Source organism: Oculina patagonica, chromosome 2 (genome assembly GCF_052425735.1).
Source record: "Oculina patagonica isolate OP01 chromosome 2, crgOcupat, whole genome shotgun sequence".
NCBI lineage: Eukaryota > Metazoa > Cnidaria > Anthozoa > Scleractinia > Oculinidae > Oculina > Oculina patagonica.
Genome location: NC_135759.1, coordinates 44,107,302 through 44,133,861, shown reverse-complemented (window position 1 = coordinate 44,133,861; position 26,560 = coordinate 44,107,302). Strand labels below are relative to the sequence as shown.

Genomic DNA, 26,560 nt, shown 5'->3' with positions numbered 1-26,560 from the left:
AGCTGCCAAACAGCTTCCTTTGGCATGGTATTGATGGATCTGTTTTACGTTTCTTCGCCTTTTCGCGACAGGATAAGCTAGGATTGAAACCGTGTTGGCGACACCTACGTGTCTTTATGTCTCACCTCCTTTGCGATAGTCGCTATGAAGACGGCTGGTCGTGCTGTAGCAATAAGCGACAGCGCATGTCTCGCAGATCGATGCGTATCCGCTGATGGGGACAATGGTAAACCTTTCCTGAACGTCAGATCACGGTTTTTGCTGTCAGCGGATAGCTCTAACAACGCTATCAGGACCGCTGACACATCCATATAAGGCTCCCAGAGCGTGAATCCTCGACCAATCAAATCAATAGCTGCTCTTCTGACAGACGTGTGCGCAGTGAGTTGCGAGGAAGGAGGTTTGAGTAGGAGATACATTAACGCCTTGCCAGTGAGCCGGACTGTGGTGAAATCCATAATTACTTCACCGCCTGGAAAACATAACAGCACGGAAAATGGTGAGGCCACATCAACTCTCAAATATTATCTTGTATATTTGATTACAGTGGTCATCAACATGTCGTTATACAGTACTAGTTATGAACCTTTCTCTAGTATACATGGAATATCATCACTTTAATTTCTCGGTAATACACATAGCTTAAGGTGAGTATGTATGCCAAGAAAATACAAGTGACAAGTGGGATATTCCATAGTATACCACGAGAAAATGTCGTGTAACTATTTTATACCATGCCATAGAAAATACGCTTAGTAAATTTCGTCGAGAATACCAGTCGCAGCGCACTATGGGAAGGTTGGGCTGAATACCGTCGAATAGACAATGGCTTTCCTGTAGTCTGATTGGCTATTTTACTATGGCATTGTATAAAATTACTGAGAGAATTCCCGTGCTCACTGGTCTAGAGCGCTGGACGATGAAAGTATAAAACCATGAAAAATGACGACACCTATCACCTGTCACTTTTTCAAATCCCAAATCCGGCAAGTTGTGAAATGTCAACTGGGACATTTGCGGTACAGTTTTCTATAAACTCGACTGCGACAATACAAGCTGTCACACGCGCGCGCGACTTCGCGCTGCTTTTTCTTCTTATTTGCCGGTACATTTTCAGTGTTATTTTATAAACCAAATCGTCCAGATCTTTCCAAGGTGTACACTCTTATGAGACCACAGAAAATGACGCTATAAAATGTCCAAAACTTTGCAGTGAAGCCACTCGCCTAACGGCCCATGGTTCCACGTTAAATTTTGGACATTATAAGACACCATTTCTATAGTCTATAAGAGTAGAGACCAGGGGGAAACGTGGTCGATTTGTTTAGTTTAAACTAGTTAATAGAAGACTTAGATATACACAGTAACTGTAAGAAAATTCGGATCAATTTAGGTTTCTGGGAAACTGCTCACCTACCCCTCCCCAAACCTAACATTTTGCCCAAAGCGATAAGTAAGGGTTAATGTTAGGTTTGGGGAGGGGTAGGTGAGCAGTTTCCCAGAAACCTAAATTGATCCGAAAATTCAAATAAATATAGTTATTTTATTTATTCATTATTTACTCATTTTTTTTTCTTGTAAAGCTTGTAAATTACTCGCCTGACGGCTTGTGATTTACAAGCTTTTCTCGTGTTCTCCCACGTGAGAATTGTTGCGCCGCAGAATCCGTGGAAAGTGTTCTTTATTGCTTAAAAATCACATGCACGTGGAAAAAGGAACAATTTATACGTAATGCATTTAAATGTGCTGCCATGCATATGCATTAGTCGGAAAAATTAGCTTCTGTAGCTACTCTTGTAAATCCGAGATAAAATAAAGGTGATGTAAAGTCAAGATTAGCCAGCATGGAGAATTATTCATTAAGGACATATTAAGTTTATGTTAACGATAATTATATTATGTAAGCAAAGAGTTAAAACTCAGCACTTACGTCCGTTGACGTCACCTTTACGCGCGCTTTTACCGTCTTTACCTGGAGTCTCACTCAGTTTATCCAAGCGACGAGAACTGGTACTCTGTTTTCTCTCACCGTCGCGATCACGACTCGAATAAACTTCAATTTCCCGCTGGAACTCAGCTCCTATTACACCCATCAGCACGATAGCGGTTGCTTGGCGACGGCGCATGTCATATTGAAGAAGCTTCTTGACGCTGGTCAAAACAGTGTTGACGTCGTCGGGTGGAAACAAGACTTCATCATCAACGTTCTGGACTTCGCCGCTCCGCTCTAAAGAAAGATACAGTCGAACCTCGTTATTTTGAACCGTCAGGGGAAAGCGAAAATAGTTCAAAATAGCGGGATTTCGAAACAGCCGACAGTAAATGACCGAAGTGCAAATTCAAGGGAAATGGGTTTCAGTTCTAAATAACGGGGAATTCGAAATAACCGAGTTCGAATTATCGGGGCCCAACTGTATTTCATCATTCAGCTTACTCATTTTACACTCTTACAAAATATGCCCGAATTTTGCACATAGTTGGACTACTATTTAGACAAAAATTGATAATTCATCCATTTTAGGAAAGGTAAATTCTGCCTCAGGCCAGTGTCCCATGCCGCTGGCACTTATCCCTATTTCCGTAGCATTAAGTGACTAGGAGTATTTCTACTCCCCACTGAATGGGATGCTGGTACTCCGCAAGGTTAGCCCCCAGCATTTAATTTGCCGGTAGCCATTTATACGCCTCAGTGGAGAAAGGCACTATTAGTAAAGCGTCTTGCCAAGAACATGACGCATCAACCCCGGCTAGGGTTCGAACCCGGACCGCTCGAGTTAACCTGTGATCAGGCGTTCTTTCTTTTCGAGGGGGACAAGAGAAGAGGAAAGGGACCTGGTTACGTTCGATACGGAGTCCAGCGTGCTAGACATTAGGCAACCACGCCTAATACTGAATAACCATGAACAATAAAATTGTCCAAAAGAGAACTGTAAAAAATGTACGAAGCCAGGTATGAAGCTCCGACTATTTAGTTAAATTCTAGCTTACACGGCGAAAAGCTTTTTGCGACGAACACTCGGCGCACTATCCAAAATGGTGATCCCGCTTTTTTCATAACAGATGGAGCACTTACGAAAAAAAAAATTAAGCATACATGTCATAAGAATTTAGCAAATGATCCCCGAACAGAAAACAACGCGATATTCAAACTGTTAGGAGAGTTTTTCAGCACAAGAGTTTCTCTGCTGGCAAAATCAACAGGCATGAATGGTCTACACAACCACAGACGGTGCAAGAACCAACAATCTGTGAATCTGTGTTACTTACCAAACCCTAAGATAGGACTCGGAGGACCGGCAGCATGCGCAGCATCGGGCTTGTCTGATTTGTCCTCAGTCCCTTCCGGCTTCTCGAGTGTCTTTGGAAGCTGAGGGGCCCATGTATCTACCACCTGTTTACGACCCTCGAACGCAATTCTCCGCAGTTCGGCTAAAAGAATAGCCTGGGCTGCTTCACGAACCTACAGATGTAGAAGAAAACAAACGAGAATGAAATTGCAATATTTTGACACGTGTGACTAAAACACTTTTTTCAGGCTTTAACGGGATTTGAACACGTAACCTCCGCGTTGGTTCAGTATCGCACCAGTATAGCGGAGGTCACGGGTTCAAATCCTGTTAAAGCCCTGATTTTTTTTAAGCTTCTTTCTTTGCATTTCTTTAATTGCAATTTCACTGCGAAGATAATTTCTTTCTTAACATCTATCTGCAGGTCAAATATGATTTCTTTCATAAACTTCTCGTTATTCAATTGGTATTTGAATCCCGGCAAAGTAAGTAGTAAGTAAGTAAGTAGTTTTGAAAGAAAGTTTTTGATAGGTGGCATCGCCGTGCGTTAATCTCCGCAAGAACTGTATTTTAAAAAAAAATATCCCATTTATTATTTCTGCCTAAACTCAAGAAAAATGGAACAGATCATTGCTTAGAACTTAACGACTCAAAACAGAAGCCACGTACCTCAAGACATCGATCTTGCCATCTTCTTGCCAGAATATGCAACAGTGGTGGCTTATAAGAAGAGACCTTTAGAATATCAGCTAAGAGACAGCAGTGCAATGCAGCCAGCTGACTCCACCCAGCTTTGATGTGCGCGCGATGATTCATAGCAAGTTGGACGTCCATCTCACTCAAGCCCGGGGATTGCTCGTTTTCGTCGTAACTCGATGAGCTGGACGGAATATCAAGAGCTGTGTTCGTTAAAAGAGCAAGACGCTTTTCTCGTGGCACAAAACTAATCTGATTCATGCTCATAAGTGTGTTAGCCACGGATACAAGCCCAACAAGATGCAAAGTTGTCAGCGCAGAGGAGAGTTGCCAGCGCGACTGAAAACAAGTCCTTAAAGCTGAAACAACTTTGTGCTCCGAAGGCGCCTGCGATTTCGCTTCGCCTGAAGTTTCTTCCTGCGTTTGTGAAAGTTCTGTAAACATGGCTGTATTGCCAGAGAGTCTTTTCAAAGCGGATTCAGCGTCGCTCTGCCTCTCTCCGCCTGTTTCCCCATACCACCCTGGTAACATCAACGAAAGCCTGTTCCCGCGAGTAAGTAACCCAAACGAAACTGGTTTGACCGGTTTAAGAAGACCCAGTCTTTCGACGCAGACCTCGTCCATGTTAGGGTCCAGATCCCAGGAGTGAAGGCACGATATCATAAGTTGTGCGACATAATGGGTTTCATTTACAAATGACGACTTTTTATTCTTGTGATCCGTGGATGATTTCTGAGGCGTATCGCTCCTAGTTTGTTGAGTTGTTGTAGAATCACGTTTTCGCCGCTTTCCTCCAACAGCTGTTTTAGGAACATCAGCTTTGCCTGGGGTTTTTGCTGTGAAAATAACAAGATTTTCATTCGAGAGAGAAAGTGATATCCTTTCGAAAGTCTTCGTTCAAACGCACGAATGGCTTCCGATTCGCATTAACCAATCAGAGAATCACTTGAGCAGTTGCAAGCACACGGCGACATTATAGACATCGCGTGAAACGTGACGTCATATTATGTTACCTAGAAACCCTTCCCATGAAAACTGCATGCTTAGTCAGTTATCGCATACTTGCGCGGATCTGTACTCGAGTTTGACTGAAGTTCTCGCAAAATCTGTCGTTTATAAAACCCTTTCCCCATCGGTGTTATTTTGATGCTATTAATTACTCGAAGCTCTTAGTAACATCATTAAGAAGGGGGCGGGAGGTTGGAATTAATTAAATATCAAAGTTGCATCTATTTTTGAGGCCCGGAGAAATTTGAAAACGCTGGGTAAAATGTTTTCCGTCCACATTAATAAGTTTGAAAACGATACCCACTTTGGAGAGCGATTTTTAAAAGCTACGTTTTCGGTGACCAAAAACGTCGTTTCAGTGTGAACGGTTGGCCTATCCGGGTAAAAAAGATGCGTTTTCAAATTTACCCGGGTCAATGTGGACGGGACCTGAGTTTTGACCATATTTTCTTGGGTTGTGAAATTGTAGGCTTCTTTTCCCCAGAATTGAAATTAAGGGTTAAAAAAGGCAAGAGGTCAAATGAGGGAAAGAAAAGCAGCGCACATAGTATAAAGTCATTGATTTGGCAAAAAACAATTGCAATTGCCTGGGAGTACACAGACAAAAAATTAAGGGGGCAACTGAATACAGAAAAAAAGCAAAGCAAAGGCAGAAACATCAATAGTTACCAACAAGCAGAGGATTTTCTTCGGTTAATAAATTGCATATCAGCGCCTCGATGTCAAACATAAGTACTTGTATTTCTGGATCTCTCACTCCACACTTGGTGGACATCACCTTTAGTGGACCACCACAAAACACCTCGCTATAGCCATCACCTGAAAAAAGGGAACGACGGAATGCAGTGAACGCTGATTTTATCTGTGGTAGTAATTTTTCTAACAAAATGTTAACTTCACCTGGACGAGAACCACACTTTCAAATCCATTCACTGATTGGTCGACTAAAGTTGTAGGCGATTTTGCATTGGCGTACAGCACGTGAACAGCACATGCTACGCACCACGTGACTACTATTGACCAATGAAAGCGACAGAAAAACTGATTCTTTAACTGGTAGGCTGTAAGAGTGGATATTTGGCTAATACAGTGGAACCCCGATATAACGATCTTCGATATAACGATATTCCCGATATAACGATGAATATGTTATGTCTCGGCAAAAGTAAAATGTATGGGACGGAACCCCGATGTAACGATTCCTCGATATAACAATATAATTTTACTGCCCCCTTGGCATATCGTTATATCGGGGTTCCACTGTACTTCTCTTTTAAAATGCAAACACTATAACAAGATTCCATGCCGCAACAACGTTTTTTGTTGTTGCAAAATTCGTAAGTAATCCGAGCTATTTCGGTTCACTTCCAGTTGCGTTCGTGTGATTTCTCGAGTACTGATTCAACAAAATCCAACCGATTATTGTTGTTCTTTTCAGTTAGTTATCAGTCTATGATTTGCATGTGGATATCGCTTGATCCACAGAGCTTTCTAACCGTTCTGCTCTACTCACCAGATAACTTTGGCGAGGACGAGGGACTCGCCGTGGCTTGTTGATTGGAGCTCCGCCTGAGTTTTTTGACCGCAGCTGAAGCAGCGCTAGTCGGCAGATTGGAAGTAATGTGGCTGATTTTACGTCCCAGAGAGCTCTTAGACTTGGAAGGAACGCCAGCTGTAGGCGGATTTCTTCTCCTCATCACACGCAGCTAAGATGTTTAGAGCAACTTGTCCACTTACACACCGATCTAGATGACCTGCAGAAAGATATCAACATACAAATTCTACTTATTGGTCCTTATACGTTTGTAAAATTGGGAGAATTAAATATATGTCACTAGAGGACACTGGGAACGAGGTTGCGATCACGATATTTTTGGTGGTCTGGGCCACAGCCACGTCACTCATAAGATTCGACTTGTTGCAAGTCTAGGCCAGGGCATATCATGATCAGCAAACTTACTGAATTTACTGGTAAAATAATAACTTCATAATGAACAAAGATGATTTCTGAACTTTTAAGACCAAGTGTTGATACAAATCCAGCTAAACTTGATTGTAGTCTGTCAATCAAATGAGTCCATCAGTCTTCGCAGTGTAGTAACAATTTAAGAAATTGCCTTTTTAGCCTAAAAAAATTTCAAGGCTACAAAGGGATTTGAACCCATGACTTCCGCGATACCGGTGCGTTGCTCTACCAACTGAGCTATGAAGCCTTGATTCGTTGAAAGCAGGTAGGGGGTAGATCATTTTACTCGATTTAAGTTTCCACCGCAGTTCACATAATTATATGTCTTTCACATATTAACTGTCAGTCTGTGCATTATAAAACATCAGAAAAAAGAAATTTAGCTCAGTGGTGCTAGTTCGAACAACTTGACAGTCTGGAACACATCCCATGCAAGCTAAAGTAATATTTGACCTTTTATATTTAAATCTTAGGTGTTTAATTACGTTTCTCCTACAAATCACACCTGTTTCCATTTGCCAGACGTACACTGAACCGTCAGTACAGCCTACCACCAAAAAGTCATCTAATGCTCGCCATTTTATCGTCTCCACCGGAAATGCGTGTAGAGAAGCCAACATAATGCACTTCCGCTCGCGCAGTCCCAGCAGTGCAACCGAGTGATCCTGGGCTACAGAGCAAATACAGGACTGAACACGGTTCTAAAATGAACAAAAAGAAACCATTCAACTAAACAGCTTTTCTTTGTTTTAGCTTTGGTGTGTGGCGGATAATAAGCTATGCAAAACTCTTACACTGCAGTCAGGTGGGGTACATATTAGTCGAAGCAACTCTCCTCCGTGAGTAGAAAACGTGTAGAGCAAGTCTCCAGTAAAGATATCCCACAGTTTAACCGAGAAGTCTGCTCCTCCTGATACCAGAAACTCTTTGTCATAGCGAGGGTACTCATCATGAGGGTACAGCAGGCAGGTTACTCGGCCTTTATGCCCTAAGAGCACCCGGTGCGCAGGCCATCCTAAGGAATGAGGAACAAGTTAGATAAAACCACGACAAACACATGAAATAACATGTTTATAACCTAAACATTGTGCATTGTGCATTGTCTTTCCAACTGCTAAACATTGTGCGTCTTCGTCTATCTGAAAACTTCTTTTCGAGATATTCTAAACACAAGTGCCGTCAATTTCTCTGACTGAACTCACTACGACTTCAGTGTAAAGAATTTACTATATTTCCTTGGTTGACAAGTGAATTCATAACATATTACTGCACAACACTTTGACACTGCCAATTCAAATTCTCATGTGCCAAATTCAATGCATGAATTCCTACCTCAACCTTGAACAATTCTTTTTTTTTTTTCAGTCTAGAGCAGTTTTCAATTAAGTGTCGTTAAACCAAAACCAAAGTAATCACTCTGGCCAATCACAAAGGACACTGACAATCAAGTGAACCAATCAAAACTCGAAGCAAATACATGTAGCTGACACAAAGCGCGGGAAAACGTGCGCGAGTGAATCACGATTGCTTTTGGTTTTAGTTCTGATTGGCTGAGAAAGTGGCCCGAAATTTTTAAGCCAATCACCAAGCGTAGCAATGCAAAACCAAAGCAAACGCAATTAACTTTCGACACTCAAGTAAAAACCGCTCTATGGGGAAAATTTAGTGGAAGACATTAAGACCAAACAGGGTGTATTTTGAGTTGGCGGTACACCAAAACACTGATATGTCTTTGACTGGTCCCAAGGTGAAAAACGTTCTAAGTGACCAACTATTAATTCCATTCTATTTCACTCTTTTATTTCCATTTTACTGAAAGAAAAAGAAAAATGACTTTGTTTTCTAGAACATAACTCACTTCACAAGGTACAACGTAAAAGCCTTTGTAGTCTTATTTCTGAATCGTATTCTGGAATTCGAAACCGAAAACAGAGGTGAATTATTTTGGTAAATTGCGCACCGCTATGACACGTCCGCTACAAAATGAAGCCAGAAAGCAATCTCGAAGCACGCCGATGACTAAGTAACCCGTATACAGGAAATTGTAAGTAAATTCACTGAGCAGTGTACCTGAGCCTGGGAGCTTAAGTAACTGAGCGATGGCCGCCCTGGCTGCTGAAATAATAACAATCGAACCATCCTCTCGGCCACACACGATACAGTCTTGAGCAGGTAAGTAAAGTGATGCACTAACTGGAATGGCTCGTCCACAGTCATCCTGACGATCAAACACGAAATAAGCTTACACTGCAATAAATTAATATATTTTTATTTCACGTTTACAATTTGTACAATTTTTCTTAGTACCAAGAAAATGAGAGAACAAAACAGTTGATTTGTTCAGTAGAAAGTTTTAAAGTTTATTAATTATAGCAAAGGCTTTTCCTTCTCCGTTTTATTTAAACCAAATTGGAGCCCTCAAACAGCTTTTTTTTTGGTTAAAAAAAAAAAAAAAAAAATGCCAAAAGACAAAAAAAAAAAAAAAAAAAAAAAACCGCGCGGGGGGGGGGGGGGGGGCGGGGGGGCGCCTTATTTGTTTTTGTTTTTATTTTTATTGGTGGAAAAAAAAACGAGAGAAATAAAAAAAAAAAAAAAAAAGTAATAAAAAAAAAAAAAAACCAAATAATTTTAAACTCGAGTGTAAACCGCTCTATTATAATAAGTCACGATTTGAGATTACTCGCTTGGACTTGCCGCGACGAGTAAAGAAAAAAAAACCTCTGGAACAAAAGTAACGAACACAGTGACGGCGCAACAGTTCTTTAAAACAGTCATTTTCTGTTTGTTTCAATATGTCATGAATTAAATACAAACGTTCAAAATTAAATCCGTTTCTTTGCTAGACTACAGTACAACAATAACAGCGCAGCTTACCAAAGAGTCAATCAGTCCACAAGGCTTCAAAGATGTTTCCCAACAGTCTGCATAGCTACACGATATCACAGGATTAACACCTAAAATAATAAAAAAAAAACACTGACTATCAACATCAGAAGTTACAAAACTGCACAGGCAATCAAACACTGCAATTTTACCACTGATTTCTTGAACCAACTGTTGAACACCGTTTTCTAGCAACCATCTCAAGGTTTTTTCTTTCCATTAGCTTGAGCAAACTCCTAGCTTATACTGAAAGAATTAATTTTGAAATTCAACAAGAGCAACTTACATGAAGCTCTTACAACTCATCTTTGACATTAAGAGCGTCAAAGTACTTTATAATCTTTCTTAACCTTTCCAATTGACATCTGGCTTTACACATACTGCTCATTAGCCTTCACTGGAATGACCAGATCGGTATTTCATCAACAAAGTCAAACGTTAGACCCAAAAAACCGCCTAAAATGCTTTTTTTCAAATTGATAACAACTTAAATATTTGTACAGTAGGTTTCTGGACAGTGGCAATCCATGAGAGCAAAACAGCAATCCTGTGCGGTATAGTACATGTATATGTAGTGCACAGGAAAAAAAAATGCAAAGGAAAGATATTTTGCAAGTTTGAGGAGAAAACATAGAGACGTTACCAGTTGCATTGGTGTCATAAGGTTTTGTTGACGTGAAAAGATCATCATTCAGTTTCCACACACTGACGCTACAAATGAAAAACAATGCAACAATAATCAGCGTCTATAAAGACAACTTGAACGCCAACTGATGTAAAGTTTTATGCCGTAGTCAATATTTTACATACATTTAACAAGCACCAATTGGCATCAAAGCTTAGGGTTGAACGTTTGCAACAAAATCGCAGATGTCATGGGTTAAAATTATGTTGGAGCCCAAAGTTTTTTTCAGGCTTACATGTAACTGCACTTTGCAATCGCTTATAAGTTCCAAGTTGAAACACTATAAGGGGTTTGTTCTCTTTCAACACTTTTAATTATGTAAATCCTGCCATGCTGCACCCTATACAATCATGTACTTGTCATTTTGTAAAGGAAGATGAGTCAATCCATATTTCACTTCCCAAACTCATCTTGGGGATTGATATAGTTTTTCAGCATGACACTTTCTGACAGTAACAAACTGACGAGCAACTTTCAGAATGCTTTAAAGCTTATCAACAATACCTTAGAAACTTGAACACTTCTGAACGTGATTTCCTACGCCAATTCACAGAAAAGTGTTTATCCCTAACGGAGTTTTAAAAGTCCTCTGGGCAAGATTTTTGAATTTGGCTGATCAAAATCACTTCACTTCAACTAATAACAATGCAGCTACACTTCCATTTGATCCTCCTCTAAACAGCAGTTTGTAAAAGTAGGGTCCTCTTCGTCCATACCGAAAAGATCAACATGGCCAAAATGGATCAAAATTCTGGTACATCGCTCCTGTTTTTTTTTTTCACACCTTCCTTTAAACCCTGTTATACAGCAAGTAAGGCATGCAACTGAGGATAGCTATATGGATCTGACACTAATGTTACAAACACCTTAATCAGTGGTCTAGCAACAATTTTGGTTACAATTCTTATGGGAAACACAAACATGTACAATAATGTAACTTATTCTACATAACTATTATTGCAGTACTTTCTTGATGCCTATGCCTTGAGTAAATACAGTTTGTAACTGATCGCAATTACTTATGATACAATAATTACCACTTTAGTTAAGTATATATTACATCATATTTAAACACACATGTTGCCTACTACATCTATCAGGGGTGGATCCAGAAACAGGGGGGTGGGTGTGGGGCAAAAAGCATTTTTTCAGCAAGACAGCAACCTCGCCCCAGTACCCACAACACAACCTAAACCCTTATTGCACAATATTACCGGTCATCTCCAAAGAAGGTTGGTTACAATTAAAAAAAAATCACCAAAGAAAAGAAGGGGCTTCATACCTGCTCAGTTGTTTTGTCAAACACTTGAATGATTCTTGGTTCCTTGATGGGATCACCTGCTGACAGTTTATACAAAAACATGTGGGATCCAACAGAAGACATTGGGAATGGAGATGGAGAATTTTTCTAACTGATTGTACTCTCTGTGTCGTCCAGTGGGAGGTGACAAATGAGAGAAGTCCCTTCCCTACCCCTCCCAGTTGGTATTAAATTCCACACACCAGTAGCACCCACCGATGTCAATCCCCCCCCCCCCCTGGAAACATTAAGGAGACAAATGCCAGGGGTATGCCCAGAGGGGGGGGGGGAAGGAAGGCTGATTGTCTCCATTTGATCAATGCACTGTGTGAACACAAGATGATTTCTTTCTAAGAATAATTTTTAACCGAATAAAGTCATACACTATGTAGATCAAAATTATCACATTATTACAATGTAATAAAACTGAATCAATACTGACAGTTAAAAACAAAGTACTCTACACCAAAAAACAAAAACAGTTTTCTGACCTTGCCTTTGGTCCTGAAAACCAGGGCAACATCTGGAAAAGGAGACAACATCAGTTAGATATTTACCGGTCTTAATGTTCTAGCCCAGAAATAATACAATCAGGTGTTTGCCAAGAACTGCCTTGGTTTAATTAAACAAAACAGTTAAGCAGTTCATTCATTCAGCAAAAGTGCACACTTCACTTACGATGCAGGAAGCTTGTACAAGTAACTCTTTCCATCCTGTAAACAGAAATATAGAAAAATCAATTCTCATGCAAAACGTAAAACGTTTTAAAATGGTCATGTCTCTTAACACATGTCTATCCTCAAATTTGTAATTTAAGGAAAAGAGAGAAAATGATACATAGATTATATATGCCACATGTTACAATACTGCATGCCCAGCTGCAGGTTTTTGCCTTCTTTTAATTCAACATACCCTAGTCCAAATTAGAACACAGTCTGCTGCAACAAAGTTTCCTCCCATCCAGTTCTGACCTGGAGGACTGGTAACTGTTGTCAGGAATTTGAAATCTCCAGCATCATACATCTACCACAAAAGAAACAAAAATGACCTCATCATGCTTACACTGTCTTACGTGTCTTAAGATTCAGGTTTTAGTTGATCTTTAGAACTACTAGTGTCTCGGCTATTTATTTATAAAGCATAACAATGACTGGTCCCAGGGGAAACAGTTCATTCTTATCTATGACCCTCCATGACCCTCCAGAGCTAGAAGTGGAGCCAAATTAAAGCAAACATGGTGGCTCTCAGGGAAACAAAACTCTGTCAGCCTTCATGTTAGCTTTTGAGAAATTTTTTTTTTAACCGGGAAAATTTTAAAGGTTCAAAAAAAAAAAAAAAAAAAAAAAAATTAGAATATAAAAGAGGGAAATTCCCCGACTCTATGCCTAATGGACCCTGTGTTAGCCTCCCACGCAGTCGTTCTTAGGGGCGATCGTGTTTCACTCCTCCCCACTTCACTCCTCCCCACGGGGAGGAGTGAAACACGATCGCCCCTAAGAACGACTGCGTGGGAGGCTACCTTCATGTATGTTCCCCATGGGTTAGTCAACATGACACAAAATAAAAAAAATCTTGGTTTTGAATTTCATTCAACATCATTTTGGTCATTGTACATTTATAACACAGTTCAATAAAAAGTTTTTTTTTTTTCATGGTCTCAAGATGCATGATTCCATATTACATATGATGTCTGTCCAATTCAAGAGCAAATACAGTTTAAAACATTAATTTCATTATTCTACAATATGACAGTTTTCACTGGTCTGAGTGTACAAAGTAATTTGTTGTTTCATTGTTTTTGGATTACAATACAAAGCACTGGTTTAAAAAATCTCCCACCACCAAAACAATCACCCAATGACTTGCTTGCATACATTTGCCCACAATTCACCACACCTTTATACCATATATTACTATTTGCTTTGAGTTTTGATTAGATCACTGGTCAGGATTGTTTCCATCGTTTGTGAGTTACTGCATTGGTTTTGGTTTTAGGATACTCAGTTGAAAACTGCTCTTGGCAACTAACAATTATTTTATGATGTCCTTTTCATAAGTGTGGTTAGATATCAGCTATTACCCTGTCAAACATTTGAGACAAGCTTGCATTGAAACTCAGTGATAACAACATACCAACCACTCTCTTGCACATATAACAAGAATACTTCTTTGTGTAAATGGATTACAACAAATCCCTGTAGCTTTGCTGTTTGTAACTTGCTTCAGCTCTTGTTCAAATGTGGGTTCACTATACTGTGGAGTATAAAATTTGCAATGAATGACTTGGTATTTTTTTTGTTTTGTAATCATCATCATACACCAGAACAAAGGATAATACTAAATGGTACCAGGCCAGGGATAAAACTGCAGGGCTACAAATAACAGTCAGACACTGGCCGACCACAATTTGCCAATGTTGATGAAATTCCAACAGTGGTCGAACAGAGTGTCCTGACAACTTTTTAAATCTGCTTTCTAGTGCAAACACCAATGTTCTTCATTGTCAATGCATTAGACTAGTAGTAATCAGAGATTAGGGGAGTGCGTTCGACCTATGTCAAAGTTAGTTACTATGCTTATACCTCACTTAACGCAAGGAGGAAAAGTGTGAGAAAGATTGTGTGACGAGCCAAAAGAACAAAGAATGAATGAAATATTATGTACACAAAAATAATTATTTATTTCACTTGACTTGTTATAGTTTGGCACTAAACGAGATTTAAACTTCCACAAACTTCTGGAAATAGTTTTTTTTTCGATTTAAAACTCCACAGACATAATTCACACAGTAATCCACTACACGCATGTTACATTCACACAACGATTTCCCCGTCAAAACATCTAGTGTTTCTAGGAAATATAATGATATGTCACAAATTGAAGTGATGAAACAATTTCGATCCGTATTATACCCACTCTCGATGCACTTAATTTTAACAATTTTTAGTTTTGTGCAACATCTAATTGCAGGAAAATACGCTGGTTTACCTACGAACGAACTCCGTACGAAACTACGCATTGACTTACTTAATTTCCACTCTTTTTATGACGTTCGGTGGCTGAAAACAACTCTTCTACCTTGGATGACAACCTTCTAAAGTTCTCCATGACATTTTTGGCAAAATTATAATTTTGGCAACACGCTTTTACAGCAAGGCGCCCAAAAGTGTGACCACTTTTAATTTATTCACATTCTTTTGTGCAGATTTAATCCAATCAAAACCATGGATAGCTTGCAGTTGACTTCTGATTGGATTAAATCTGCACGAAAGAATGTGAATAAATCAATGGTCACACTTTTGGGCGCCTTGCTGTAACCCTTTTTCAAGCAAAACAATGTTTCTAAGCTCCGTTTGGGACGCCATCTTGTTTAGCATGAAATCGAGGCCATCTGTGGCTACCAGTTTCCCGGCCGAGATTTGCCCCTGCAAAAATCAATAGGGGCGGCAAATCTGGTGTCCATACATCTGCGCACGTATTAAGGCTCGATTCATTCCGCATAACAGTTCACAGGCATACCAACTCAAAAGACATAGGACACAAAAACAAAATTAGGCTTGCGCTCTCCTTCGTCGAACGCAATAAGCAGGTTCACATATCGAGCAGTACTGTAATATGATGTCCCACCTCACTTTTGTTTTGTCCAATCAAAATGGTGACATAGTCAACTGGACGCATATCCTTTCAACAGAAAAAAAATTATTTGCAGCCCTGAAATTGAACCACAACATACACATCACATACCTTTGACTCCACATTTGGTTTCAGCATCCAGATGTTCAGCATACCAGATAGTGATACAGCCACGACAACATCCTCTGTGAGAAATTGAAAGGGCAACATATGCCAAACATTTCAAATTTGTTACACAGGTTGGCAATAGACCCTTGCTGTTTGTATACATGTATGTTTCTTGGCAAAGGTGAGCTGGAGTCATCAAATTTACAAAGTTACTAGGGCAGTGGACATTGAAACAGGCTAAGATGTCTATCCTTGCTTCACGACTTTATTGAAAAAAAAAACCCATGGTTAATTGAAGGCACGACGGCAAGAATGACACTTGGTTTTTTGCCCATTTTGAAAGTGCTCAAAAATAGGGGAATTTTGGCATGTGAACTTCCTTTTGCATGAGAAACATTGTTACTGAGTTTTTTTCACTGGTTTGCGCTTCGTTTTGGAGAAATAAAAGTATGCAAAAAAAACTCAGAATTTCAAACCAGCTTTCTTTTCATTGTTTGTTCTTTTAATGAAGACAAAACAAAGAAAAGAAAGCCGCTTCTAAATTCTGAGTTTTTTGCACACTTTACTGGTATTTCTCTAAAACGAAGCGTAAACCAGCAAAAAAAATTTCGAAACAATGTCTTAAAAGAAATGGGCAAAAAACCATGTATCATTCTTGCCCCATGCCTTCAATTGTAATTCTTTTATAGTCATACATTCAACAATTGAAAAGTATAAACCAAAGTTCAACCCTGTTGCTTAAAAAACCTAAGTTATCTTTTTAATATTAAGTAAATTCATGTCGCCCAACCCTTAACAATACCATTATTAAAACAACAACACAACAAACAACCAGTTTTAATATAAAACTTTTAATTAGGATTTCATTTTTAGGCGGTGACGCCTATATGTTGTGGCCCGTGGACGGGCAGTTACGTACTCAACCGAGTAGCACTGGGAACTAGGCAGTTTGTTGTTTACTCAGTTTCGTACGCCATCTTTGATTGTCATGAGTACTGAATTGCTTGTTTCTAACGTACAGTTAAACAGAGTTTTGGGTTCAGAGGGTGTGTACTGGATAATTGTGAGCTCGCTTAAAAACTTTTCTACCGTTGTCGTGTTCGGTCGGCCCTGTGGCGACTGTTGACTGTGTTGTTTGGGTGGCCGTAGTGTCATTTTTGAAACCTTTCCATAGGAGACCGATGGCAGCAGTATCTTGATTAGTTGGAAAGGTGAGCTATCTGAATCTTTGTTTGCTTTGCGTGCATTGTTGTCGATAATATTTAAGTTTAAGTAATTTTCTTTTCTTTTCCCTTCGCGACTCGCCATCTTCATTTTACTCTTTTGATAAATTTATTCGGGTATTTCTCGCCATAAAAAAAATGACGGTCCGCTTGGGCCAATTCTAAAACTTCTACCCTATTGCTGATTTAGCTGATCTAAAAATTTTGTTTGATAAGTTGCATAAATGCATGGAAGTGATTCTGTGCGGTGTGGACTTCTACATTTCGACCGGAAATGTCACACAATCTTCAGTATCAACTAGGTGTGGAAATCAATCCTGGGCCATTCTGTTGCTAATGCGAAGTTCATATATTTAATCTATTGATCTTATCATATTGTAGGTTTGTAATGTATTGGAGGTTCGTTTTGTAGTCAAGGCAAAAAAAAATTAAAATGAATAAGAAAAATGCAATTTCTGGGATCATTGTAAGCGTCATCGCCTGTGCATGCATGTATGCGTGCTGGTTATTAACTTCTACCGGTAGTCGCCAGTTATTAGTACCTGGCCTTCTTGCAGGTCTTACGACACATGCAGCACTGATCCAGTTGGTGGCTGATGGAGAACGCAGAGTGTACAATATCTAAATGTTTGGAAACATATTAAAAATATTATTTAAAAAATTAATTTTTTTAAAATGATTGTTGATTTCAAAGAAACTGAATATGACACAGGTGAACTTTAATAATGTAACATGATTATTCAAAAACTTCAGGAACATTTCAAGTTCAAGTTCTTGAACATACCTCAAGAGACAAGGCATCAAGCACATAAATATCAGAATAACTGCCATAGCAAACAACACGCCACTCTTTGCCAGTGCCAATTGCTACGTGAAAAGACTGCAGGGAAACAACAGTATACACTTAATATTAACCATCCATCAAAACCAATACATTACACAGTCAGGCCTAATTATAACTGCTTTGCACTGCTACATATTTAACTATACCGATTAATGATTATACTGGTTATCAGACTCTGATATTTTTTTACTTCCATATTTAAAGTAAGAATACATATTAAATATTCATAAATAGATTTAATAACTATTTCTGAAATAGTTCATTAAAAATGTACTGTCTCATGACAAGCTGTTTCCTAGAGGCTGTAAGGCTGAATTACTTAAACCTACGCATGCATTCAGTTGAACTAATTAAACCTTTCCTTTCAGCAACTTATATTGTTTTTTCTGTTAAGTGACATGTATTTACACAACGGCTGGACATGTTTTTAATTATGCCCATTAAATACCACTACATAATATTAATTGACATATCACATAAATTTATACAATGTAGTTCTATCAGTGGATGAATTAGTCAATCAACCAATCAGGCAATAAAGCAAACAATATTAAAATTTAAATCACTTCCTAACTTCTGATTGACTGATTGAATGATGGATTGACATGTTCTGACTGTTAATCAATAAATCAATCAATCAATCACTAATAAGGTGTACAGTACAATACTGTCACACTCACTTACCAGTAGTGCTAAATGCATTCCTGCAATAACATTAGTTTGTATACAGATTCCATCATCTGTATCCCATAAACACAGCTCTCTGAAACAAAATCAAGGAACATCTCTGTTATAAATTTTAAAGATGAGCTCTGGTACACTTGCCATTATAATTGGCATTGGCTGCGGCCACACTTAGAGAGTTAACTGGGTTAACTTTTTAGAAACCCGGTTAACAATTTCTACACAAGTAAACTCAGTTAAAGTATGGTTACCATAACTAACTCGGTTAAATATTTTTAGCGGCCGCATAAAATCAGACCAGACTGAAGTGATGTCAAGATTAAGCTATTTAAAAACAAGCAAAAACAGCCGGCTTTCATGATAATTTTTTTACATGCTCAATTCTTCTCCTGCTTTTTAGATTTATTTCAATGCCTTCTCGGCTTACACTGTTCTTTTCCTTCCTAATGCGTTCTACCCAAATTTCAAGCCTAGTTGTTTTTAATATGTTGATTTTCCACAGTTGTTGTACGGCTCATTGCTCATCGCCATATCGAAATCTCCCTCAAGTGTGCGTTTTTCCAAGGAATCGACGAAGAGCAAGAAGAGATCATCAGAAACCATGATAGCCCTGTCTGAGCTAAATAATCATTGCTTTGGTGGTTCTAGAGTTTCCAATTGTGTCCAAAGCCATGTTTGCGAGTGATGGAAAAGAACATCTTATCTTACATGGTGATGATTGACACATTTGACAAATAAAACAATAGTTGAATCTGATAGAAACCATTAACCTGGTTAAAACGACCAAAATGGTGGTTTAGAATCAACTTAACCCGGTTAAAAAATTTATTGTTCTTTGATTAATTTCCATGGGAGAGAAAGGGGAAGAGGCCACATATTAGGCACATTAGGCTATTCACCTGTACTCATCAATACTCCATAGCAAAGAAAGACCCTGTGAGAGTACAAGTGTGTAATGCCCAAGATCACAGCATTGTTTATCATTTCTTTGCCTTACCCATTGTCAGCAGCACTGATAATACTAGACTGGTTATCCCATCCATCAGTAGCTTTTGTAAGTGCTGTAACCTTTGCTGAATGAGCAAATATCAGGTTTCTGGGAATGATCTGCAACACAAATTTAAAACATTAAGGCTGGTCAGAGCTTGCAGTTCTTGGTGTTGACCAGAATGATAATTATTGTGCCCACTCAGGACAAAAATGGTTGTCTGTATTCCATCAGGAGAGGTTTTACACGTGTACACAGGCTGGCAGAGTTCGGCACCCTTAATTTTGTCTCTATCCTTTCAAAAAAATCTCAGGGCTTCATTACATTTCCAATGTCTTCTATGTAAAACTACCTTCCTAAGAAAAAAGGGGGGAAGGGGGGGGGGGGGATTAGGTTGCAGACAGCCAATAAAGCTGGGGCTAAGATTAAATGGTAGCCAGCGCCTACATTTTGTAACAGATCAAGTTTAAGTTTTTTTACCATGCGACTTTTTATGATCTGTTATGAGGGATATTTAACGACTTAGGCACAAGACTTTACTAACACGACCTGAACATGACTTTGTCATTTTCTTGATCTGTACATTCCTGTACCAAGCGATTCATAACTACAGAATACAGGGCCACTATTGAAGAAGGAAAAATCTGGTGGCTCGTTTGGCTCGGTAGTCACTGCCGAGCCAAACGAGCCACTAAATCTTTACACCGAATACTTCCACTGCCGAGCCAAACGAGCCACTATTTCTACACACAGGAGACTTTGACTGCCGAGCCAAACGAGCCAAACGAGCCACTAAATCTACACACCGAAGACTTAGCGCACATGCAATAACGCACAATACAATAATTTCTCGTTCTTTCATCCACTGCCGAGCCAAAGGAGCCACAAAATATACACGATCTTTTCACCCACTGTCGAGCCAAACGAGCCACAAAATACACTTCTTCAAAAGTGGCCCTGCATTCTGTAGTTGCTCCGCGATTTAAGAGGGTGGTGAAAGTGGACAAGAACCTCGGTGTTATCGGAAAAGATTCACCTCTAAATAATATGTAACCTTTCAAAAACTATGACAAAATAATAAGTTAATAATCGGCATCTTTTTCACTTTCCACATTTACACCTCCCAGGTTCTTCCCATGAGCTTACTTTGATCTCTCCATCGTCCCCGAACCGCAAGTCCCAGATTCCCAACTGTCCATCTGTCGATCCAGTAACGATTGTTTTCTGATCATAAGTGGTTATGATGCATGAAATGCAGTGTGAAGGAGGCGTACTTCCCCACAAAACGACTGGAACCACCGAAGACGAAGACATCTTTCATGTTGTCAACATTTCTGCGCGCCTGTGATACACCAGAGCAGCGGTTTTAATCTGAAGTTTATGCGCTGAGTTCCAGTCTCCCGCGGCTACGACAATTTTTCTTTAGACAAAATGGCGGCGACAGCAGACAATGTTATAGTTATTGAAAATGATGCACATTTCCAGTCAGAAATGACGAAAGCTGGGGCCAAACTAGTAGTTGTTGACTTCACAGCATCTTGGTGAGTAACGAAAATGTTTTTGCCTTTCTTTACATTGACAAAAATCGTAGCGAAGGCTTATTATGTATAAAACTTATATAAGCGCTCCTCGTGTACTAGCGGCTAAATATTCTGATTAGTTATTAAAGCTTATATTTGCTATAACATAACCAAAATATTTCAAATACAGACTTCGTCTTATTTCTTTTGCTATATATAACTCAAGAAAGTGACTTAAATTTACGTACTTGGTACTTGGATACTTTGTTGGAGTTGTCAGTTTTTATAAGCAGTACGTTGAAGTGACTCAGCAGAAAAAAAATTGTAAGTTTCTCAAGTTATGTAGCTCAGCATAGCTGCGTGTTGCACAACACTTCTGTGATCCAGTACAGTCTTTTTATGTTATATGTGAGTAAACCTGTCTCAGACCGCAGGGTTTAGATGTGTTTGGTTGCCTTGATCTTATTGTAATTGTTTTTACACATTTAACTCACCTGGGTATGTTTTTTATCTGTACACTCCGGTAGGTGTGGGCCCTGCAAACAAATTGCTCCTACGTTTTCTAAGCTGAGTACAAAGTTTCCAGCAGCTGTTTTTCTTAAAGTTGATGTGAACAAATGTGAGGTTAGTAAACTTACATTTTGTAACTCTGCACATACCACACTGGAAAGTTCGTATTTGATACGCCGAAGTTTTACGCCAAATCCCTATGAAATACGCCAGAAGTTGGCGTAAATTATCAGCTCCACGCCAAGATCTTCGGCGTAACATACATGTTTTCAAGACTGGTGCACATGTATGTACAGTAGTGTCATTCATTTAGTCATTTTTCCACAGGTCACATAATTACATGTCTTTCATATATTTTGTCACTTACATGTAAACTCCAGGTTTAGCGGCATGAAGTGACTAGTAGTACTGGTATTTTTGTATGTACTATCGTCTGGCAGAGATGCTTGTCTGTCTGCCATAGGGTTTAATTTGCTGGTACCGTGTACCCATTTGTACAACTGTGTTGTAAGATGCACTATAAAAGGAAAGCACCTTGGCCACAAACCCCGGGGGGGGGGGGGGGGATACTCCCTATAACGGCCTATACGGGGAGGCTCCACCCGAAAGGGGTACCTTTTTCAGGCTTCAGGTATATAAAAGGGTAGGGATTTCACGAGTTTTTAAGTATATGAAAGGGTATGGAAATATGTCACTTTGGCTATTTATAAAGGGCCTTTAATTAAAATATATCGAACAGGACGCAACCCCTTTATGGCTGTATTATTTTAATTTATTAAGCGCTACATAAAAATGACAAGAAAACGTCCTATTTTAAGTCCATGCCATGTCGCTTTAGGTATATGAAAGGGGTACCTTTTTTCAGTTAAAGGTATACGAAAGGGGTACAATTTCTGTCAAAAATGGTATATAAAAGGGTAAGGGGTTAGAACTTGGGGCGGAGCCTCCCCGTCTGCCATAAAACTTTTTTGAGTACCCTGTCCCCTTTGTACCCTTTCCTACCCATGAAAGGAAAGACCTGGGCCACAAACACAACACAGTGATCCTAGCCAGTATTCTAACCTGTACAGCTTGATTTGTAGTCTGGTGTGCTACCAGTTAGGCCACTGTGTCTCCCACAAGGGCAAAATTTTAGTTTTTTTACATGAAGACATGTACTGATCACCATAAAATTATTTCAAGTTTACTTTTTTTTGTTCTTTTATTTTTACAGGATGTAGCAGCCAGGCATGGTGTCACCTCCATGCCCACGTTTCAATTTTTTAAGGGAAAAGTGAAGGTAGATGAAATGTCTGGAGCTGACCCAAAGAAACTGGAAGAAAAATTAATAAAATGGATTGGAGACAATGATAATGATGTTGGAGTTAAGGGACATGTAAGTTACCTCTAGCTATTACAAGGACATTTTTAAAAAAAAGGAGTTTTTTTAAAAAAAAAAAAAAAAAAAAAAAAAAATTAATATAGCGCCCTTAAATTTTGGACCTTGAGGGGGGCGCTTAATTGAGGTGGGCTCTTATTTATTTTCACCATTTTTAGCAAGTAATACGTTTATTTTGCAAGAATACAATGTACAGTGTATAACAACCAAATGTGATGGTGCACCGAAACTGAATTTTAAATGTTCATTGAAAGTTTCAGTAAAGAAACTAAAAAACACTCGGTCTTCAGGATAGTCTCTTAATAGTACAGCTTAGTCAATTTTAATAACAACTTCAACAATAATCAAAATAATTTTGCTCTTGTGCCTTCATTTTAGGGGGGGGGGGGGGGGTTGGGGCGTGCGCTTTCCGAGGTTGGGCGCTTATTAACTTTTCTTACCCACAGGGGGGGGGGTGCTTATTCAAGGTGGGCGCTTACATGTATTCGAGGTTGGGCACTTAATCGAATAAATACGGTAATGGTTTTCTGGCGTGACATCTTTGCAGAGAATATACAATGTACATGCAAGCCTGCATGTGACTCAGTTACTCAGCACTGGTAGATAAAGTCAAACCTTTAGCAATTGGCCAACTGACTGCTAAGTAGAGGTTGACTGTGGTATTCTTACATTTTATAAATTTAGGATGTGATGTGACAAAAATAGGATAAATAAAATGTAATTGCCTTTTTAAGGAATTTTATGCTTGGCTACCAGATTTTAAAGTGTTGTTCGTAAGGCAAGCGCCTTTGTTGTAAACCACATAATGAAATTTTCCCATCAGTGACCTCATCCACTTATAAAAACAGGTTATTATTACTTTACTTATGTTAGCTTCTTCTTTTTTGTTTCGTTTAATTATTATCATAGATGGATTTAGGGACATTCATAAACAAGAGTGGATGTGAATGTCTAAATGAAAGTGATGACCACCACCTATCAGCTGCACTTGCCAAGGGACCAGATTACATGGAAAGTGATTGTGATGAACAGGTACATGGACACCAAAACCAAACAGTTTACATTTTTTTCATTTTTTCAAATATTATTATTAAAAAATTATGTGACCGGATGAAACTTGAGGCTTATTGTGGAAGTCAAACAATTTTATTACCAGTAGATAACTGAAACAATAATTATTATTAAAATAATTATTTTGGGATACCATTTGTTTCTTCCAGTTACTGGTTACAATAGCATTCAACCAAGCTGTAAAAGTTCACTCGCTTAAGATACAAGGACCAGATGATGGTACGTTTACTTAATAAAAACAAATTAAAGTTCTTACACTGCACACATTAATTGTATTCCTGAAACTACACATTACATGTAGTAGTAAACAATTATCTGATCTGTAAACTATTGTGGCTACTTTCATACAGTAATAAAAATTAATTTAAAAGACAATAAAATTTTGTTAATCAAACTACATGTACAGGGCCCCACAGGTGAGCATAAAATTATACATGTATTATGTTGTAGTTTAAATAAATTTCAGGTCAAAACCATGTCATGTTTTTACAAGGATGACGGTAAAAGAAAAAATACAAATCAAATAGTTTAATATCATTAACCTTTTGACCTGAATTCATAATTTGTTTCAACTAACCAAACAAAATACAAGAAGCAAGGAAGACAAAGTTGACAATTGTTGGCAAGTCCCATCTATCACAGATCTTGTCCGTTGATTAGCCAGTTCAAACAAAAGTTGACAGAAAGTTGTCAAAGTGTTCACAAAGGTGTCCAAAATAAATAAAAATGTTCTAAGTGGTAATGGGACAGCACTCATACAGAACTGTTAGTAATAAAATAAATAAACGAATCTAAATAACAATAATCTTGAACTTTTTGTAATATTTTTTATTACTGTTTCACTAGGTAGAGGACCAAAGACAGTTAAACTATTCACAAACCTTACAAAGAGCATGGATTTTGACTCTGCTGAAAGCTTTCAGGCAGTTTATACTCTTGAGTATGTTACTCTTGTTTTGAAAAATGGTGTACATGTACATTGTTTTTTTATTTAACATTTTTGTCTGTACAGGAGTGAAGAATTCTGAGGGTCTGTAGAGGGTACTGTATCTAATTATGTTAGTCAAAAAAAAAATTCAAATTCTTATGTCCCAGCTGCTAGAAATCAAATGGTTTAAATTTATTAACAATATTGCTGCAGTTTCCTTGTACAAATCAATACTTGTATGTATTTTAATAAGTTGCATTTTGTGCACAGATTAACACCAGATGATATACAAGAGGATGTCATAATTCCACTGAAGTTTGTCAAGTTTCAGAATGTTTTAAGTCTAACGGTAATTATTCCCTTTTGATAACATAATGTAATTTTGTTTATGTTTATGTGGTCACTGTCTTTACTAAGTATTATGTTACTACTCACTGTAGAAACATTTCCCTTCCAATTTGACATTACTCCTCTTTAAATGTTGGTTCACAGTTATTTTTTCAAAACAATCAAGGAGGGGAAGAAACCACTGCAGTGGACTATATTGGGTTCATTGGAAGCCCTCTAGATGCAACTAATATGGAGGAATTTAAAAGGGTAAGGTCTGCGTACCAGTAATGACTTTTTTGGCTTTCAGTTGGCATGATGGCTATATATAATACAATGGCTACAAGTAATATTTTTGCTACATTTCTGGAATCAGCTTACGGGTATATTGACTTTAAGTTAATACATACCAAACTTTAGAAAAATCGTTGGAGCAAAAGTGTAGAAATATTGTAAAAGTCTATTAAAATTTTCTATACTTGATGCTAGTTGAAGAAACAAGCCACAAGCCAGTTCTTGGAAAATGACAGGTTCTATTTAACTTTTAAGACAATTAACATGCGACTAACACTATAAATGACATAACTGTACATGTAAGTCAACATCAGGAAGCAACATGTAAATAATTCACATGGATGTTTTACTGGCGGGAATGCAATAATTCTTACATGCATGTTGAATTTGTAAGAAAAACAAAGATTTTCCAAGGCTGCCGTGGGCCATGGGTTTCTCATGAGGAAGGGGGATTTTGGGAAACATACTGGAAGTGATTTGTCTATAGTTTTACATTTTGCCCCTACAAGGGGATACATACATCATACATACATCACCTTCATTTACCCTTTGATTTGTACAGTTGCTTTTACAGCTAATATCTCCGAGCATTTTACAGTAAGCACAGTACAACAGACATAGTCTATTAGACCAGGCTACAACACCGGGAACGTCATGCCACATCCATAAATTATCTTTCATTAAAGAGAATACCACACAACTATTTTTTTTTTATTGTTTCTGATTTTTTGTTGTGATTCAGGTGGCTGGAAAGAAAGGAGACAGGCACTGAGACCCAAACTTTACTGCTTGATTTGTGCACCTTAACAGACACATTAGTTTTGATAAAATGCCATCCATACAATTCTCAAAAACGGGGTGATCAGTTGCACTTTTGATGTAAAATGTTCCACTGCCAGTTTACTACTGAGTTGTGTCATACAAGAGAGACTGAACAGCATATTTAGAAGCTTAGTGGTATTTTCATCTGTAAAGAATTATTAATTAATTATTAACTAATTAATTATAGTCATGTTCACTGTATAACAAACCTACCGGTACATGTGTATGTTTGTAGTGTCTTGTACAATCTTTGTTTTGCAAAGCATTTGTTAAAGGTCTGCCCTAAGCTTATATCATTGCTGTGTAGTTAAATCAACTTTTTTAATCGATACATTTTGAGATGAAATGTATGGAAGAAACTCTCCATCCAAGTCCTTTCAATAAAATCAATTCAATTTTCTGCAA

The 26,560-nt window shown here is 38.4% G+C and overlaps 2 protein-coding genes across 2 annotated transcripts in view; one reads left to right on the top strand and one right to left on the bottom strand.

Moving 5' to 3' along the window:
- The window catches only part of LOC144644840 (WD repeat-containing protein 7-like), a 24,876-nt gene extending 4,135 nt beyond the window's left edge, over window positions 1-20,741 (bottom strand). The window contains 24 exon segments of the mRNA XM_078504393.1: window positions 126-472; window positions 1,931-2,227; window positions 3,268-3,460; window positions 3,957-4,819; window positions 5,661-5,810; window positions 6,505-6,670; window positions 6,672-6,745; window positions 7,463-7,658; window positions 7,752-7,972; window positions 9,028-9,175; window positions 9,832-9,911; window positions 10,484-10,545; window positions 11,152-11,276; window positions 11,808-11,863; window positions 12,317-12,348; window positions 12,504-12,538; window positions 12,738-12,848; window positions 13,959-14,078; window positions 15,570-15,643; window positions 17,332-17,410; window positions 17,574-17,669; window positions 18,318-18,396; window positions 19,315-19,424; window positions 20,452-20,741. Of these exon segments, the coding sequence (XP_078360519.1) occupies window positions 126-472; window positions 1,931-2,227; window positions 3,268-3,460; window positions 3,957-4,819; window positions 5,661-5,810; window positions 6,505-6,670; window positions 6,672-6,745; window positions 7,463-7,658; window positions 7,752-7,972; window positions 9,028-9,175; window positions 9,832-9,911; window positions 10,484-10,545; window positions 11,152-11,276; window positions 11,808-11,863; window positions 12,317-12,348; window positions 12,504-12,538; window positions 12,738-12,848; window positions 13,959-14,078; window positions 15,570-15,643; window positions 17,332-17,410; window positions 17,574-17,669; window positions 18,318-18,396; window positions 19,315-19,424; window positions 20,452-20,619 (3,882 nt within the window). The 5' untranslated portion in view covers window positions 20,620-20,741.
- LOC144644800 (thioredoxin-like protein 1) lies at window positions 20,693-26,560 on the top strand. The gene is made up of 9 exons (XM_078504345.1): window positions 20,693-20,846; window positions 21,353-21,449; window positions 22,549-22,710; window positions 23,623-23,745; window positions 23,934-24,003; window positions 24,631-24,724; window positions 24,983-25,061; window positions 25,205-25,309; window positions 26,076-26,560. Exons 1-9 carry the CDS (start codon window positions 20,737-20,739, stop codon window positions 26,103-26,105), a joined length of 870 nt encoding a protein of 289 aa, XP_078360471.1. The 5' UTR covers window positions 20,693-20,736; the 3' UTR covers window positions 26,106-26,560.